The sequence below is a fragment of the Oryzias melastigma genome, linkage group LG17 (assembly GCF_002922805.2).
Source record: "Oryzias melastigma strain HK-1 linkage group LG17, ASM292280v2, whole genome shotgun sequence".
NCBI classification, from domain to species: domain Eukaryota; kingdom Metazoa; phylum Chordata; class Actinopteri; order Beloniformes; family Adrianichthyidae; genus Oryzias; species Oryzias melastigma.
Genome location: NC_050528.1, coordinates 24932143 through 24952246, shown reverse-complemented (window position 1 = coordinate 24952246; position 20104 = coordinate 24932143). Strand labels below are relative to the sequence as shown.

Sequence of the window (20104 nt, the reverse complement as noted above, 5' to 3'; positions counted from 1 at the left end):
ATTAAGGAGCTGTGTGGAAAAAGTAATCAAAAATTTTGTTCCCATGACACATTTTCAATTATAAATAAAAAAAATAAAAATAAAATTGAAAGTATCTTTTGGCAAACAGAATGAAGTTAATCTCAACGTATCACTGCAGGAGAACAAGAAGTCCAATAAATTATTTTTGGTGCATTTTAATTTTTCTTCCAGTACTTCTTTTTAGGCTAATACTGCCTCCAGCTGAACATCAAATTTTGCAAATATTAATTCTGTTTTGTATGTCCTTAAAACTACATTTATAAATAAACCAAGATAATAACCGTGTTAATTTTTGGAAATTTCCACTTAAATGGAGTCTTAAAGTTTAAACCATTTGTACAGCTGATTTAATTAGTCTTTCAATAAATATTTTTCAAAGTTCAAGACATTATTTTATATAAGTGCAACAAAATAGTATTTATCTTCTCATATTAAATTAAACTATTTAAAATATTTTCCAAAATGTCAAACGATTAACTTCTTTATTTTTTTATTATTCTTTTGCATCAGGGTTAAACCAAAGCTGCAAATGAAATGGCTTCATAAACATCACAGTTGAAGAGCAGGAAGACAGGCGACCTGCCCGAGAGCAAAACTGAATTCAGAGTAAGAGTTAGAGTTGTCTGTCTTCAGTGTGAGCAGAAACACAGAAAAAACCCACTAATGTTCAGCCAAATCAATGCAGGGCAAAAAAAAAGGAGGAGGGGGGTGGAGAACATCCAGTCAGGTGGGTGGGGGCGTGTGTTCAGAATAAATTAGAACAGTAACACAAATCCACTCAAATCATATGATTTAACAACATTGCACTGGCCAGAATGAGGGTTGAATGGTTGAACAAAACTCTTGACTATGGTCTACTGTGTATTACTGGAATGATGCAATTATATGAATCATTAATCAAGCAGATCAGCGGCTGGAGGAGATATAAATTAAGGATTAAACGTTTTTTCTTTCATGTTTTAAAGTGTGAAAACCAGTGAAACAAGGACGGACTCAAAAGGGAGCAGCACGTGGTTCCTGCTTACCTGGTAAACTGGGTCATCCGCTTCATCTTCGAGGATGGTCTGTGTTGGAAGAAGAACAGTGGACTGACTATGTTTTTCAAGCCTCATTAGAAAATAAGAAGGAAAATATGTTCTTTTTTTTCTTCATGGTAAAAGAGCACATTTTTTTTACTGAGGAATGAATATAAATCAAATGCGCTTCCTCATCCAATTAACTGTTGCCTGAATAACAATGAACTTGTAACGAGAGAAGCAAAAGCTCAGTCGGACCTGGTAAACGGCCTGCTCACAGTGTTTGTCCTTCTGCGCCTTCTTCTCCATCTCCTCTCTCTGTTTAATGTCATAGATGAGTGTAAAGAGGTCGCGCAGGTCGAAGATGAGAGGCTCCGCCTGGATGAGAGGAGAAGGAAAAAGTGAGGAGGAAGCTGTTCTTTTTTGAAGACACAACTGGAAGTAGTCAGCTCGGCCATTTCACTTCATTCTGCGTCTTTGACTATTAATAATTAAAAGGAAGGATCTTCAAAGACTCTTGAAAGGATTATCAGTTGAAAGTTTCTCATATTTTGTAATCCTACTCCTGTGTTCTAATGATATAAAAAGATACTATTAACAGTGTTGAGATTTTATAGCAAAAAGTTACTTTTTCTGCCAGGAACATCAGGTAATTCAGATATAATATAAAGTCCTACTAGTTGTCACGTACCTAGGTTTGTGAAATTTGTTCTCTGCATTTGACCCATCCCCTGGGGGAGTGGTGAGCTGCAGACACAGCCGTGCTCAGGAAGCATTTGGTGGTTTAAACCCCAGTCCAACTCCTTAGTGCTGAGTGTCAAGCAGAGAAGCACTGGGTCCAATTTTTAGAGTCTATGGTATGACTCGGCTGGGATTTGAACCCATGACCTTCCAATCTCAGGGGGGACACTCTACCACTGGCCACTGAGCTGTAAAGCGACATATATACCAGGCATTTGACGCACATTCAAGAATATGTTAAAAACATGTTCTTGAATGGCAGCAGCATGTTCTTCTCTTTCTTTTTCTACTGTTTTCTAGCATATGTCCACTACAAACAGATGGAAGAGGCTTGGTGCAAAATGTCGCAGCGGTGCACAAAACGAATAACGATTTGGCTCATTGCTAGCATCTTTGCAATGTCAAAGATGGATTACCATCATGTCATCTTTATTTTGATAGACAAAAAAAGTCACAAGAACATGACTCAGGCCGATTCGGACCAATCACTCTTACGGTTTCAAAATGACGGCAGACGATCAGGAAGCCACGGTAACGGCTTTGGCCTGATTTTGCGAGGGCCAGGGGTAAGGCATTTTCTATGGGTGACATCAACACCTTATTTTGTCCAATGAAATAATATGTCTGTGGTCTGGGTCAACCAGAAAAACTAAATCCATATGTCACTACCAAATTATAGTCCCTGACTGGTCAAAGTGTGACCTGGTATTCCAATGCGACACACGCAGAGCCCCAAAAACGGTTGTAAAGACTCGCTTTGTTTTTAACGTGAAAACCCAAAACACACTTTTACAAGGGTTACATGGACTGTCATTGAAAGTGGCCACTTTGTTGCCAGAGGTGGAGTGAACGTAGCTTAAGACGATGATCATATATCCCCAAGTGCCACCACGTGGCGACCAAAGTATAGGTTTTTCAGCAAATTCCGCAGGCGGCGCAGCGACATTTGTACTTGAGAGGCGGCAGTTGCATTTCTACATGCCACGTGTGGCTGTAGAGGTTTGAGGAAAAAGGTAACATTTTATGGCAACCGCACAATTTTTCTCTAAAAGTTGATAATCGGTCAGTGGCTACCGGGGCACATTTCAAGGTTGTGCGGTGGCAGACCAGTGACAAGCAGGGATGACGCTAATATGAAATCGGGTGACAGCTGGGCGGCCACAGGGCGGATTGCCAACTGGCAGAAGCACTGATTGGACGATGAGTAAATGTCTCCAGACGGCAGTTGACCATATCAAGTGCCGCCGGCCGCCAGCTACCTGGTAGCCCTGGTATATAAAAAGCAGTGTGACACAGAGGGGACCTGAACCATTCGTCTATATATGAGGGGTTGGAGTAAAATTGTGATGGACAGCCGCCTGTTTGCCCCCGCCAACAGTCAAGACTATGCCAACAATTTTCAAAAAAATTGGTCGGTGCCATGAAATCTTGAAGATTCTACTGATGCTTCCCCATTAAACGGTGGCAGTTGTATTTGTAATCGTCTAGACATGTCAGCTAACTACTCGCAGTTAAATGGACAAATACTTACACAGAGTAACCCTTAGAGCAACAAGAAATTAGCTTTTTTTCTACATTTATTTGTAATTAAACATACAGTACATAAACTCTTTGGTGAAGTAAACAAATGGTCTGCACAATCTAGCTCAAACTGAACCATCAACCTAAAGCTTTATTCAACTATCTAATAAAGTCCCACTCCAATCATCTTTTGATCTATTTTCAAAGTATTTCCAGTGGTCTTTTAATTATGATGATGCCGTTTTTAGCCAAAATCCCCAAACCTGTGTCATTTCTAGGACATAGTTTCACAAGATTTTTTCACCTGCCCCTGATTCAAAACAGTATGATTAAAGAAGTACACAGAATCACAATTTAGGCTTAATTTTCTTCATATATTTCTTCCATCATCACAAGAACATGTTAAAAACACCTAAAAGATCATTTTCATTGGAGTGGTCTTTAATAAAGGAGAAGATATCACTTGGACATTTAAAGTGATCAACAGAGTTAGTGGTCATGAATGTTGTGGATGATTTGTTTGATTTGCTGGAGTCAGACAGGAAGTGATGGGCTTCAAGAAATACAAAGGAAATGCTTTTAACTACAACTGGGATGTTTCATTTGATTTATTTTTCACCTTAATCTCTGCAAAAACTATGTTAATGCTTAAAACCCATTACTTTACTGAAGATTTGTAATTTCTTTGTATTTAATTTGGTTTAACATCAACTTAATTTTATTAATTTCTACTTTAAAAAGGTCTATATCACGTGTGTTTAGAGAATTAATAGAAATTATCGGGATTTATTCATAAAAAAAGGAGGGTAATATTTGGCAACTTTGCAGATAAAGAGTATGGTAAAGCACTTACAGACTGGGAGGTCTTGATGGCCACAAACCTGTGGTGGCCCTCCTTTCCGCAGACGTAGCCAAAGGCCCGGTGGTCCCTGGTGTCCTTGGCAATGTAGCTGATCTCATGGACTGAGTGATGATGCAAAAGCACCTGGATGTCAGACAGATTGAGGGGCTAATTAAAAAAAATGCACACTTCTAAAACTCAACTGTTGGATAATAGTTTGCCTTTTCATAATGTATGTTTTTAAACCACAATGCAATGCTTTACACTGAGTTGACAAGCAAAGTAGGTCAAACCCGCTTTAAACATCTTTGCATATTGTTGAGCCAAATGCAATCAACCAACATAGAGTGAAAGTGAAAGAGAGATCCAAGCATGTTCAAATCCCCGCTAAGCAGCCTGTCAGTGACACTATAGCGGCTGCACAGCAGCAGCAGCATCGCCTGCCATTGAGGATATAATCCATCCGGATACTTGTTGTGTCCTGGTTTGCTACATCAAAAAGGAAATAATGAAATTAGACCCACAAATCCCTACTTCTTAAATACACTTCCTGATGTGCAAAGACTTGGTGACAGAAAACATGGAGACATGTATTCAGTCAGCCCCACCTGCTGCTCGGCTATTAGCAGAAGCTGAAGCGTCAGGGAGGAGCTCTCTTATGAATATTTGTGTACTTTAGGCGAGGGCCGTCACTGGTAATGCCTTAGATTAATGTTAAATACTAAACTAATATGACTCCTCAGTTCAGCAGGGAATCACGTCAGCTTTACATAAAGGATGATTTTCCTGTGAGTGCTCGGCGCAGCCTGCACCTAAACAACTGCCGGGATATTAGGAGTGGAGGGTTATTTACCGCCAGTAATCAGTAAATAAAATGAGGAGCATTAGGGGGCATGATTTCCAAAACAACTAATGAGCTTGTCAAAAGCTGGTTGAGCTTTGGCGGGAGGCTTAATGCTCATGACAGGGGAAACATGGCCATCACCGGGAGGAGATTAAATCAAAGGAGTGGGTATTTTTTTGGAGGGGGAGGAGGTGGCGCTCGGTGGTCGCCCGAGAGTTGGCAGCTGAGGGACAATGCCGCTGCATTATTATCACTTTAAGGCTAACGATGGCCGAGGTGGAGCCGTGGTGTAATTAGCATTAGCAGCAACGATCATTAAGGGGTGGAACTGAGCAGTAATTAGCGCTGTGATGAGCAGAGCGGGCCTATCTAGCCTGGGACGAGGGGAGAGGCGAACCTCTCAATCATCAGCAAAGCCTCGGAGCTAGCTGCAGGGAAGAAGGCCCCAACTTAGAAGAGCTTCATATAAACATTGCTCATGTTGGCTTATTGGTGGACGGGTCTGAGCAGTCAGCTCCTTCAGCATCACTTCAACACACTGGAAATCAAACCATTTGACTGGGAGGGAAAGATCCAAATTCAGTCATTTGTCAGGTCAAATTTCAAATGAGTGACAATATACATCATGCAATATGTCTGAAAGTTTAATAAAATACTAAATATATATATATATATATATATATATATATATATATATATATACACACACACACATATATATTTATACATATACAGAATTCATACTTATATATATATATATATATATTACTTATATATACTGTGCGCATATATTTAAATATATATATACACACTATATATATATATATATATATATCCTTTGACCAATCAAGGAGTTGGATTCGTTAGTAACGTATATATGCCATTTTTTTTTAAGGCATGGAAATTCCAGCCACTTGAAAACTTAAGAATCTGCGTTAAGCGTGTTCTTGAATGAGCATCTCATGCCTGTGTGTCTGTAGTCTAAAACAATAACAACAGGGTTGGTGTACATCACAAACCAAACAGCTCTTTCCTCCAAGAAAACCAGGTGGCACACAAGATGGCGGCTAACAATCTTTAGCTGAAAACGTAAATTCCACAAGATTTCAGACTTGTAGCCACTTTAATTAAAACTTCTTCTAGTGTTCCGCATTATCTTAAAATGTGTCAAGAGAGGGTTAACGCTACATTAAAGAATACTGACAAAAGTTTGCAGATTTGCAAAACTGCTAAGGATCTTACATTGGAGCTTTAGCCACAGACCAGTGTTTATGTTTGACTGCAGTTAGCTTCAACCCTCTACGCGATCAACGCGAATCAGCTTTTTCTGTCAAGGAGAAATGTGGCTTTGCGCCAGAAACACTTACATATAATAATGTGTTGCATATCGGTTCAAGTGTTGCTCATCAGCACAGAGGTGCTTTTCTCCGCAGATCAGCAAATTCATGTTGATCGTGTAAGAAGTTACGTTATGTCAAAGAGTATTGTAGGTTTTGACGTGAAGTGTTAAGGCTCAAAGCTAAAAATTAAAAAAAAAAAAAATTAACTGTTAGGGTCAACTGTTATTTTAGTCTCTTTTGACCAAAAACAAGAGTATTTTTCATTAAAAATGTGCAGTGTTGATGTTTTAGTTCTGGACTTCCTTATGGCCATTGTTTTTCAGCTGCCATCTGATCTGCAACCGTGCAGGACTGGTTCTGGGAAATCAGGGTTTGATTACCAGGGGGTGCAATAAGTCCAGTGTGGGCCCTGAGACAAGACTTTTCATGCTACAGCCTAACTATTTAGCCACCTGTGCAGGTCCCCAGCCCGGATAAAATAAAGAAAGGGCATCCGGCGTAAAACTCTGTGCCAAACCAAGAATTTAAACTTAGGGTTCTTTATTTAAATATTTAATTCGTCTTGATAAATAATAGATAATTTTTCTCGATAAAAAGGACAATTTCAAACAGGATTTAAATAATAAAGTGGAACGAAAACCGTTAAAGATATTAATTAGACTATCAGGTTTAAGGTGAGGCTCAAAGGTTTACCTCAAGTTCAATGCTTTAGATATGCAAATGTAAAAAAAAGTACATCATGCACCAGAAAGGGGGTTTATGATCCTCAGACTCTTGGTGTGATGCTTGTCAAAAAAAATATACAGTGTGTTCTTTACTTTTAAGTGCAGATTATGCAAATCCTAATCCACCAGCGGGAACTACATCAAAAACAACATCACAGTCGCTGGGTTTAGGATGAATACCAAATGTGAAAATAAGAGCGTAGATGATTTAGGCAGCTGGCAGACAGGAAATACTTGTTGATCAAAGTCATTTTGTAGATTCGCTCTGATTTGTGCTTTTATTGTTTTACTACTTTTGATCAAATGATTACATATTGGGAATTCCTTGCTTTTTTTCTCTTAATATATTTTGTTAAAAGCATATTTTTTTTAAATCAAATTATTATTTTTTTTTTCGTAAACTAAACACATAAAAATCAGAGAGGAAAAATTGATTATATTACTTTTAAAAGTAAAATAAATTATCATTTGTTATTCATCCTTTGGTCCTGCCATTTACTGAGAAATATCTGTCTTCGAACATTTATTCTGTCTGTTTATGAATTAGAATGCGTGCAGAAAATTAAATTGTGCAAACATTTGATTATTTTTTCTCTCTAAGTGGTTTTCTGGAAGGCATTTTCCTTTATAGTCTATAAACAAGCTTTTAACACAAACATTTGTCTGAACAAACACTTGAGACTTTTATTCACATTTTGAAACTAGTTACCAACATGTTCCAGCACACTTTGAAGGACTTTACAAACACTAATTCTTTTGTAAAAGTTTGAAAAATGCTCATCTGTTTCACAAACAAGTGTTGAAACCATGAAAATAACTAAAGACGAACGATTAAAGTGGTCTGATGGGTCACATTTCCATCAAAAGTGAGTTTAATTTGACTAAGTTGGCATTTAATCTGTCATTGCTTTCTGCAGCTGCGCCTTCGAAGGTGGACAGATGTGACCTTCAAATGCATGATGTCACTAGGCGGCTCGCAGCCTGACATCCTACTCACCCCCGATCTTTCACAGTAAATCTTGATCCCTCCAAATGAGACCGTCAAGAAGACTCTCTGCTTGTGTTCCCCCTTGGAACGTGCTGAGGAAGCCATTCCCTGCAGGAGATTAAAAGGAGAACGACATGAGGAGATGAAAGGATGTGAGCTTGGCATGGAAGACTTCGTCAGCCACAGATGTCTTCCCGCTCAGGTAAGATTGACAGCTTCACGATTGTTGGTGAGGAGTCAGGAAAGGAGTTATATAAGACACTTTTTTCTGGTGAAAATTCACTTCCTGATTTTAGTAATACGTCTTTCTTCTTCATATGTAGGTCTGCTGCATCACTGTGACAAAACCCGAGTGGTAGCTAACAACAATGGAGGTGAGATTTGCTGACGGAACGAAGCGCGCTGACGAGCGACCAGCTTACTCCAGCAGCTTCAGAGTGCTGACTGGACAGCCGTTCCAGCCTTTGAAGTGCGTTCTTCCCATAGATCTCAGCAGCTTCTTTCTCCTTGCTCCGATAAAAAAAACAATTAAAATTTCCCCGTGTTCAATTTGACGCGACCTGCGCGCTTGACATGTCTTTTATGGAAGAAATGCCTGAGAGACGAAAGGAAAAGTGAAGATAAAAGGACGACAGGGAGACCATCGCTGATAAAATTGCATGCTCAGTTCTGATAACAAGTGGTAGGAGACTTTGTAGCTTTTTTCAATAAAAAAAATTAAGGTTTACATTGAAAAACATGGAAAATGAAGGTGGTGGAATGACATAAGAAGGAGGTGCACAAAAAGAAACAGGCGACAGCAAAGAAGTGAATCGACTCAGGCTGAGAGTCAATGGACGCTGTCAGTCAAGCATCGGCTTTTCTGGTTTGTGGATTAGTCCGATGAGAGGCAGCTCAATAGAGACCCTCTTCTCCCCCTCTGTCCAAACAGCAGCCGGCCTGTTTACACTCCTGCTGACAGACGTGTAAAATGTCGGACCAAAGCGCCCAGAAGTCGTTTCCCTTCCATCTAGAAATGTTATGAAATAGGTCATCGACTCACAAGCCCAGTTTTGTCATGAGACTAGCTTACTGCATATAATGTAGAAACAATGTTTTTATTGGCTCTCATTGTTGACTGTATATGACAACTGGACTAAGTGACCCCTACCCCCTTGTGTTCCAAACAGGAAGTACCCGCTGGTCCCAAAAATTGAAAAATAAACAGCTATTACTCAGTCATTCTATTTATCAGAATAACCATTCTTGCTCTGATATATTTTTAACATGTTAACATGTTTTTGCTATATCCTAATTTTTTTTTCATATGTTTGATGCAGTGCAAGTTAATCAAGTTATAAACTGACCAATCAGATGTCCCAATAAAAGTAGGTTATCTCACGTCGAGTGTTCAAAACATCTGACTGACGGATTCTCCTCAGCGCACTTCCAAGTGGTAAGGGTGTGGCCTTTTAACAAACTCAGTATTGATTGGGGAGAATGGTTGCCATAGAAACGTTTACTCAGGCCAATTCAGACCAATCACTGCTTACTGATGTCACCTGGTTCCATGGCTATGCATGGAGGTGTCCAAATTGCATAAATATGGCAAATGAATTGATTTCATTTCATCTGAGCTAGAAGTAAGACATTTTCTATGGATGATGTCACACTCACTCGGTCTAATAGTCTTATCTAGTCGATGGTCAGAACACATAACAGCAACGTGAAAGAAAAAGGCTACACGTTTTCCAGTTAAAGTTCCGTAACAGCGGGATAGCAGAACTTTACAAAACCTGATAAAATGCACGTCTGGCACGTCAAAATGGTAAATGAGATATAATTATATATATACACAGTATTCCCCCCTTATTGCTGTGGTTAAGGAGCAGAGACATCCGCAAAAACACAGAATCCGCTAATACGGAGACCCCCCACCCCCTTCGGCAGAAGTATGTTCATTATGGATCCATACTCAAAAACACTTCTGATCGGGCTTTGTAAACATTTATTAAACAACATTTTAGTATTGCTCAACATAAAGAGTTCTTTTTTTTTAAATTCAGAACAAAATACTGTACAACAGCGTTACTTTACAGCGGAGATGAGAAGTGTCAGTCTGTTTCTCTGTGCCTTAAAAGCAGGAGCTCGTGCTTCCTCCATCAAATAATAAACACCTGTGGGGATGATAATTATCCTGCGCTATTATCTTTTTCAGCACATTAGGATTTTTGTTGCTTCTGAATCAGCTGATGCCATTTCTCCATGCAGGGGCATGGAGAGTGGGGGAGGGGAGTAGTAGCTGATGGGCTGGTGTGCTCTTCATCTCTGCTGTCTTCCAGGAGAAAGATAGACCTCAGTACTGCAACACTTCCTTTGGACGCAAAAATTTCATACAAGCGTCTTGAGTTATCTGAGTTTTTGTGACAAACTGGAAGAGTCACGTAACGGAAAAAATCTGCAAATATGTGAAACTACAAATAAAAACATAGGGGAACACTGTCTATATATATATGTATTTATAGACTATTATTGTACTATATATTTATGTGGTATATTACATACACATGTACATATATACATACATTCTTTCTTTCCTTAACTCAACATGTTTCATATATTTATAAATAGACACATATTTAACATTTTGCTAGAATTTTCTGGCTTAAAATTTTTATAGCTGGCAAATTTATAGTTCTCTCTTGTGTACTAATAAAGCTCAAGTTTTGCTAAACATCAAGGCGGAATGGCCCACTTGGGAAGGTCTTGTGTGAATTTACAGAAAATATCTCATTCAAGTGTAGTTTGGCCTCATTTTTAGTCATGGAGAGAGCCACGACATTTTTGTGACAATCTGCAGCGAGAATGCAAGAGAAAATTTAAATATCTTCCCATAACAAACTTTATGATTTTATTTGTACAAGTGATCCTGCTTGTTTTTCAAAACGTAATAATTAAATAAATAGATTTTTTTAAGAGTTATATTTTTTATGCTTCGTTCAGGGCATCTTACCATAACATTTAGGCTCTTTTGAAAACATTTAGTCCTTCTGTATATATTTTCACAGAAGAGACAGCTTAGTCACAATTCACGGGAAAAAAAAACAGAACTGAAGTGGATCAATCCTGGGTGGATCTATGACGCTCTCCTTTGATGCCAGCGAAACATATTTAACTGATAATAGTTTCCAAGGGAAGCAACATTTCCAAAACAGTTCTCTTGATGTTTTTATCTCTTCAGTATTTGGTGAAACTTGGATCTCAATTCTACTCTCAATTAGATTTACTTTACTTATTATTTATGCTTATTAATATTTTTTAAATGCATGACTTACTTCTGTTTTCTAAAAGCCTGAGTGCTTTGAAGTTTGTTTTAGAAAAAGGAATTTGTAGCCCTTTCGATGCAGACTTTTTTTTACCATGTAAGATTCCTGTCTGGCCCTACGAGAAACTCGCAACTTGTCTAGGGTGTTCTTTACCTTCGCTTAACTGTAGTAGGCAATGGCTCCAGCACCCAGGGACCCCAAAAGGGATTCACAGGGTTCAGAAGATGTATGGATGGGCGGATGGATGTTTCAGATTTAGTTTAGTCCTTTGCCACAATATTTATCACTGCCAGAATGTTAAAATTATTAATGTGGCAGACATGACTACATTTTAAAATGTTTCTCCACATTGTACAACATAATAGCTCATTTTCTTGCATCTGCTCTTTATGCTGATGGCGTTTAAAATTTCACTCTGATCATCTTTTGATCTATTTTTAAAGCATTTCCAGTGTTCTTTAAATTATAATGAAGCGGTTCTTAGCTAAAATCTAAAAAAACTGTTGTTATCTAGGACATAGTTTCTACAGAGCAGCAGGAGCTCATTAGAAATTTGTCTCTGAGTTGTGGGGCTGTTGGGGTGAAGTTACCCCCCCCCCACTTTCCATCATCCCTTTGTTTACACTCTCTCCTGCTATCTTACAGCTCCTAACAACCCCAGCATCACATACGAGGTGCAACAGAAATGGCGAGCAGTATTGGAGCTAACCAGCCATACACTTTGAGCCGGATGCCAGCTCAGACGAGGAAAACAAAGACGTACGATTTGGAGTGGATGCATCAGATTAGCCCCCTTAGATGAGCTTGTGGCTTGCTGTAGTAGTGTCTACGTTTCACCTACAAGCTTTTTCAAAGGGCGTGTTTTTGTCTGCTCCTGATTAATAAAGATTTGAATTAATAAATACTCAGAAATGCATTTTTAAGCTTACCGTATTTTCAGGACCATAGGTCGCGTTTTTTTTCGCTGTAGGTTTGTGTATCAGTATTTGCTGCTGTCAGCTGACAGATACGCAGAAGAAGAAGTTCCGTTCAAAACAAACGTTGCTGAAAATCTAATAATTCTCCTCATGGGCGTTATGATGTTTTTCTTATTTGCATCAAGACATTATTATTATTATTGTTTTTATTTTTCTCTCCTTGGAGTAATGCAGGAAGGCATCAAACTGGGTTACAAACAGACAGAAGAGCAGCTAAAAACACCGTCACTCAGATGCAGCTCCTGCAGGCTAGAAGGTAACGATCACCGTAAGAAAAAGAAAAAAACTGCTGTCCTGAACCCAGAATGGAGAGATGATTATAGATGCTTTTGTGGAGCTCCTTAAAATAAATAATCTTAACCTCTGAACATCAACCGTATCTTCTGTGTATTTTAAATAAGAAATACAGTCAAAGCTTCCATAATAGTGATGAAGCTAAAAGATAGCTTCTCCGCATCTTTGGACAAGCATTGCATTTGATGCACATCAAAAGATTCAGCGGACTCGAATTCGATGCATGAATAGCGTTTGGTGTCAAATGCAACGTTACGTCAAGCTTGAATTTGTTCATAAATGTTGGACTTTTCTCATAAAAGTGCGACTTATACTCCAGAGCGACTCCGGAGTCCAGAAAATACAGTAATTTTCTTCATATATGTTCTGTATCATCAAAAGAACATGTTTAAAAACACAATTTTTATACTAAAGTGGGTCTTTAAATGATGCAAAATTTACAATCTGGTGATTGACAACGGACGGTTTAAAGATGCAGAAGTATTTTTGTGACCCACAAACAAGTGCTTCACACACTACTTTTAGTTCAAACTGAAGCACATTTGTGTTTCTTTTTTTTTATAGGAACTTTTGTCCTCATTGAACGCTGCATGAACAACTTTAGGAATATCAGTTCATCCACAATCACAGGGATGCAGACTGCTTCTTGGCTTCGCTTGCAACTGTAGGGCTTAATTTGACCTAATTCACTTAAAAGATGTTGCAAAGAGTGCTGGCTAAAGTGTTATCTGGGTCACGTTATCGCAGCTTGCATATGTGCCACAAGTGTGGCATCGCGGACCTTGTTGTAAAAATAGCAGGCTGTGAGTGACATGAGGAAACACAAGGGGGGGTAGACTAATTGGGGGTTAAACTGGGGAGGGGGTAGAAAAGATTTTTCTGGAAATAAAAGAAGAACAAGGAAATGAAAGGAGGCTGGGTTTGATATGTGATGGTGCTTGGATTTTTGCAGAACATTTTGTGTGACTAATAAGGTGTCTGTCTCGTTCTGCGACGAGCAGCTCCGGGCTTTCATTTGCTCTATCTGATCACTTCATACAGATCTCCAGTGAGTCACACAGGAGAGGACAGCTCCCGTGACTCACTCTGAAGACAATGCAGTCATGGCCGAGCATGTCTTTTCTAAATCAGCCTTGGATGAAACAGGAAGCTCAGTGGTGTCCCTGCAGACGCACAAACACACAAACACACACACAAGTCTGCACCTTTAGCTTCATCATGGAGTCCTGGCACAGCTTGTCCCCACGCGCCGCCGTCACCTCATCAATCCCGATCAACTTGGCCTTGTAGCGCACACCATCTCCGCGGAAACGCTTGATAAGCCCCGCCTCAGTGCGGTCCTGACCTGAAGGGAGGATGAGAGGAGAAATTAAAGCGATGGCAGTCTGCTATCCCATTCTCCTGGATAAATATCCCGATGCAGAACAAGAGGCAGAGACGGAAAGGAAATCAAACTCAAAAGGGCGGCAAAAGTTGGATAATGATTGTTCGTGGGAACCTTGAGGTCACCGCCGCCGACTATTAGCGAGCACAGAGGGGCATTCAGGAACAAAAGGGTGGTCAGGGGGTTTCTGGGCAGCTGAGCCAGCTGGTGGGCTTGCTAGTCTGTTGCACCCATGCCCTTCGTTCCCATGGGTGCTATTGGTGGTGACAAACCGGCTTGAATGGCTGCTATTGAGACGAATCCTCTCGCTTCGGTGATTACCCTCAATCCACCACAGCCCTCCCTGTTTGATGGATTGTAGTGCGAAGGTGGTAGGAGGGATATGTGTGTGTGCACATGTGTACGTGCGCGTTCAAGGCCTCAGGCTTCACATCCTCACCTTCCCTTGCCTATTACTGATTATTCTGTCTATGCAGTCGCGGTGACATCTCCTTGACACTGACACCTTTCTCATTTGGTCTCGGCTCCGACTCTGACATACAGTTTTGGTTATGTGGATGCCAGCCTCCAGCAATATCTCCTGCGTCTAAAATGTATATCAACCGTTCCCGGCCTGGCAACACACAGGCTCCATGTCGCACTCACACAAAGAGACAGCAGGATTTCGAATCAAGGTTACCGGCACCTTGGAGAATTTAACAGTTTCCAGGGCCCTTCCTCGCTCAAATCTAGGTCAGGAGACCGTCCAATTCATCAGTAAGCAGCACACTAAGGAGGCTGGGTACGGTAGAACCTCCCTAACGGACTCGCCGTAATACATAATGCACCAAAATCGGCACACTTTTTCTGAAAACAAACATTATTCCAAGCCATTCTGCATGCTCCCCAACTCAATTCCACGGAAAAACGAGTAAAATTAGAAAAGATCAAATTAAGGGGCTTGTGCAAATGGGGAAAAAAAAATTGTAAGTGCTTGTCTTGGCTGTGCAACCCTCTCACTTATTCATGAGGGCCGTATTCTCTAAAGTGGGGGAGGACTAAAGTACAGATGCTAAAGTCATTAAAGTCTTGAAGCAAGTGAATGTCAAATCTGGGTCTCATTCAGACGGGTTTCTTTTCCAGTGGATAATGAGCCTTATACAGTGTACTGCGGAGCCACTTGTGAGCTTTAAGCAGCGAGCTGGTGTACGCACAGAGCAGACATGCAGAAACACTGCACAAAATGACAAACATGCTTAAAGACCCAGCAGGACACAAAGGGCGTGCTGCTGTGATCATTATTCCGTTCAAACCAAGCCTCGTACATACAGTCTGTTCGGGCGGTATTATGTATTCTGCCCCGATCTTCCTGACTCATACGCTAATGTAAAATGCATGCTGCTCCAGATGCATTTTAAACACAATCGCTCCAATTGAGTGCAACTCTCTCAGATGAGCTCAAACCAGATGTTCTGTGCCATTTGTTCCTTTACATACAGCACGCCATTTCCCCCATGAAGCACTTCAGGAGAGATTTAGAGCTTCACGATTCAAATTAAAGCCATAGAAAAAAGAAAACTAGGGCTTGCGTATGAATTCAGGCTTGATTCAGTGGCATAACTCGTACGCTACGTGCTCTGGGTTTAGATCAAGATGACTGTGAGTGTGCTGTATTTGAAAACTAAAGAGCTGTGGGGCATGCTGTTTCATGTTGTGACACACTGTAGAGAAGACGAGAGGAAGAAAAAGGTGACAGGATGTGACTCCTATTCCTTTGGCTTCCTAGATTTACAACAACCTACGGTTGAATAGCCTTTTTTTGGTTCCCTGAAAGCCTGAAAGTCATAATTTGTCTAGTAGCAGGTTGCCTAAATTATTGCAACATGCGAGAAATGAGTCCTGGTGCTTTGAGGCGTACACATCCAGGGACTTTCTGCATCCTCCTATTGACACCTTCATCATTTTTTCTTTTAAATCATGAAATCAAATGTTTGATTAAGATCCAGGATGAGTGTTTTTTTTGTTTTGTTTTTTTTTGTCTCGCAGGTTATGCGAGCCGCAGCCACGGAGAAGGCGGTTCATCTCGCTCCATATTGTTTCGGGGTTTGTCTCCTATGCACACAGTTGAGACAGTCTCTCTGCCACGCAAGAATGGGGACAGCGAATGCGCAGATGGCAACAGATGGAGAGTCAGAAGTGCCCCTCCAGATATGAGGACTTGGCAACACGAAACTTTTTGTTGAGGATTCGAGCACCGAGGCAGCTTAACCTTTGAACGCTCCTGAGAGTGTGTCTTTGTGTCATTATCGCCCATCTGCCAAGATTCACCAATGCATTTTACATATATACAGGGGTGAAGCTAGAACGTCTTAAATAAGAGGCGGGAGGGGGGCAGATGACTTGAGAAGGGTGGTTTCTTTAAATTTTAGATTTTGAAGAGCTCATTAAAAATTTGATTCTGGTTTGTTGGTGTGGAAGTTAGCTGTGCTAATTTCCCAGCATTCCTTTGTTTACACTCTCTACCGCTAGCTGGTAGCACCTCTTAAGCCTAAGCTAACGTTAGCGTAGCAAAAAACAAACAACAAAAAAAACATTAGAAATATTTGAAATATGCAATTGTTTAGTTTTGAGCCAGAGTCCAGCTCAGATGAGGAAATTGAAGACATTAATGGATCTATTTGTCTGCAAGTGGATGAAACAGAATTGTAGCCGATCGCACCCCGACAGAATTGTCATTGGAGTGCGTATTTAATGTTAATTGTATTTTAATAGTTATTTTGCAATGTTCAAAGAAGCTTTTAGTGATGACTTCTTAATATTTGTCAATAATGATACTTGCTCAAAGTGTGGGGGAAAAGATTTTTGCTGGGGGTCTGCTGCCCCCTCTTGCCCCCCCATAGCTCCGGCCATGCACATTAGACATTCAATATGAAGCATTAGGCTGTTTTATTCTATATAGGTTCAGATAGTTTCTTTGCAACTGGACCCATAGAATGTGGCCATGATCCAACGGGAGTCCATCATCACTCTGGTCTCTTTACTCCCGTTTTATGTCCTTCATGATTCACAAGCGTGTCTCTCTCCTTATTTTAATTGCTGGTGTCCCTGACCTAATGTTCCTGTGTCAGTCTCTTCCCGGTCCTTTCAACCCCCAACTGGTGGAGGCAGATGGCCGTCTCCCCTTTCAGAGTCTGTCTCTGGAAGTCTTCGTGCGGAAAAGATGCCTTTTTCTTCCACTGACGCCTGTCGCCTCGCGCACGCTCAGGATGGTGGAGTCCAGATCAAAGGTTGAGGTGGCTTTTCCATCCTCTCTAAAACCAGCAGGTTACAAATAAACCTGCGATGAACTGAGACGAGTTTGTGTAAAGCTGTTCAGACAATTTGGATGACAAAAATATTGGATAAATAACATTAGAAGTGGGTTTTAATTGGTTTTGTTTGGAGTTCAATCAACAATAAATCAGTATTGCAGTTCCAAACCATTTAATGTTGGATTTGAAACCTCCCTGGCCAAAATCCTAACCTAACTGTTATGTTTATACAGTTAATAAATGATGTGATAACCCATTCAAATGCTCAGTTTCCTTGGATCTCTTTCCAGCTTTTTCAATCAGACCAAAACCTTTTAGCTTCCAGGCTGAAGCTCTTTCAATAGGAACATTGATTGGAGTTAAGTGCAGTTCACCAAGCAACCACAGTCTGCTTTCCAACAACTGTCCCACTTCTTTGTCCCACCTTAAGGTTCAGAAAGACAAGTGACTTCATATCCTGCCAATTTGGCAACGACAAACTAAAAACACCTTTAAATCAGCCCTACTGAAACCTTGCATTCAACTGTTTTATATTTCAGCCAAATCTTAAAAGAAGATTTAGTCATTTTATGATGTCTGAAGCCCCAAAAAAGGCTAAAAATGATCCTAAAGCAGAATGATATAATGTTAATTAGAAAATTCACAACTAATGTCTATAAAACAGGAGTCTGTTGCCGCCATCTGCTTCCAGAAGGAAGATAGGTTTCTAACACCATCGGCTACGTGTGTTTAAACGACCACTTCCAATTATGTGACTGTGCGTTTCAGGAATTCAAAACTCAAGTGCCACTACTGAAGTTTCTACGACCAAAGAAAGCGGGCGCCATTGAACGCGTGATGCAAGTTAAACCAGGTTGAACTTTGGCCAATCAGGGATTCAGATTTGGTAGTACTGTATCAATGGCATCCCTTTTCATTCATGGAAGTGCCAACCGATTGGAAATTGATCATGGAGAAAAAATTAATATTTGTGGTTTATATCCATCCGGAATTTTGACAGCAAGCCAAAATCTGAATTCTTCCCCTACCCCTATACTTACACTCCAATTGTAGGGGCAATTGTTTATTTTAAGGGAAAGAGAAAAAAGATCTAGAGCTGCGTATCCCTGGTAGGATGATATGCGTTCTTCATGTGGGTGTGTTCTGAAGCACAGAAGTTTACATTTAAATGTATTTAATGACTTTTTCATTTAGTATGTCTATTCAACGTTATAAAACTGACATTTGTATGTATTTTCTTAGCGATGGCAGCTATGTGCTAATGTAGATGACCAGCAACTATAGATGATATTATCAAGGGTTAATAATGAATTCCTTCCCTACTCACCATATAGTGCATTCAACCTTTTGTTTCTACAATTCCAAAATCGAGCGCACTAGAAATTTCTCAGAACTATTTGCAAAAAACTAGTGGGCATAGATACACACTACATCAGCAAATATTGACCACAATGCATTGCAATCAAACAATTTTTGCAAAGAAAATGTGTTTAAATGTAATATTTAACCATCCACATTTTCATCATTAGAACACAATGGAGACACGTTGTGAAATGTTTGTATTGATTTGATTTTCTCTTTGTGAAATTGGTGATGTCACATCTGTCGTTTAGAAAAAAAGTAGTTAGGATGGTGTCCGAAATGCTTCCAAATTCCAGGGCACTAGATAGTCCCACACTATATAGTTTTTTTGTAGTTAGGGATTAATGTGAAAATTTAGACGGTCCCCATTATTATAAGTCCCCATGACTTTCCGTTTGACGGGCTAAAATGTAGGGGTAAGGAGAAGCTATAAGGGTAGAGGAAGAATTCGGATTTGGCCTAGTTTTCTCAAATACAGATTCACGAGATTTGCACCACTTCTACATCTCGCAGCAAGCCTCCTCCAACCGTAGGTGGCGGACATGTGCTAGTAAACAATAGAAAAAGAAAAAGAAGACCTTCTGCTGAAAGCATGTTCAAGAATGCATGTTTAGCGCATTCTGGAGAGTGCGACACATGCCCAATATGAAGGTAGCATCAGGCTAGAACAGACAGCTGTTACTCCCCACTTTCAAACACCCTTTTTTTTCTCCAAATCTCCCAAACTTTGATTATTTTCAAAGTTTGCTCTGGCAATTCTTCCACACAGCCCTGACACAAAACATGCATGTGAACCTCCCATGCATGAATACCAATAACCAGTCCAGTCCTGAAGCAGCAGCACAGTCAGTGCATGTTTAAAAGCCGCTTTTCATCCACTTTCCCTCAATATCAATCTTTCCTTCACTCCTTGTCTACCTTTTCCAAATGAATTATTTCCTCTGCACAGACTAGCAGCGAGCAACAGTTGCTATGGAAATAGAGTAAAGTCATGCATGCAAACGCAATTCTGAGGATGGATAGTAGGAGGCTTTTGCTCTACGTGACAGACTTTGCTGCTGTTGGGTTTGATTTTTTTTTCTCCCCAAGTATTTGTAAAAGAAAGAAATCCAACTGTGAAGTACTTGAAATACAACTCGAGTGTATCCCTATCTGTATTCATGTCATGCGTGTAAGAAAAGGTGTTTTTATCGATTAGGAGGGAAGGAGAAATCTATCAGGTCATTGTCGGAATATTGAATAAAAACATGAAAGCTAATGTGGGTATGTGACAAACTTTTTCAGTAAATGTAGACAAAGTTCCCCTCAAAATATACAGCTGCTTATTGATTGTCTTGTTAGAAATGTGATCAAATGTGTTTCTATTGAATTTTATCAATGAAACATGAAGGTGCCCCATTCCTGAAGGGAAAACTTATTGAAGTTTCCTTGTCTGATGTTTACAACAGTGATTCC

At 40.0% G+C, this 20104-nt stretch overlaps 1 protein-coding gene across 1 annotated transcript in view; it reads right to left on the bottom strand.

Annotated features, from left to right (window-relative positions):
* The window catches only part of dab1b (DAB adaptor protein 1b), an 85591-nt gene that overhangs the window by 32512 nt on the left and 32975 nt on the right, over nt 1–20104 (bottom strand). The window contains exons 3-7 of the mRNA XM_036216269.1: nt 13819–13958; nt 8047–8145; nt 4153–4284; nt 1296–1415; nt 1047–1085 (exon numbers count right to left, since the gene is read on the bottom strand). Coding sequence (XP_036072162.1) covers nt 1047–1085; nt 1296–1415; nt 4153–4284; nt 8047–8145; nt 13819–13958 — 530 coding nt within the window. The remainder of the gene's footprint in view (nt 1–1046; nt 1086–1295; nt 1416–4152; nt 4285–8046; nt 8146–13818; nt 13959–20104) is intronic.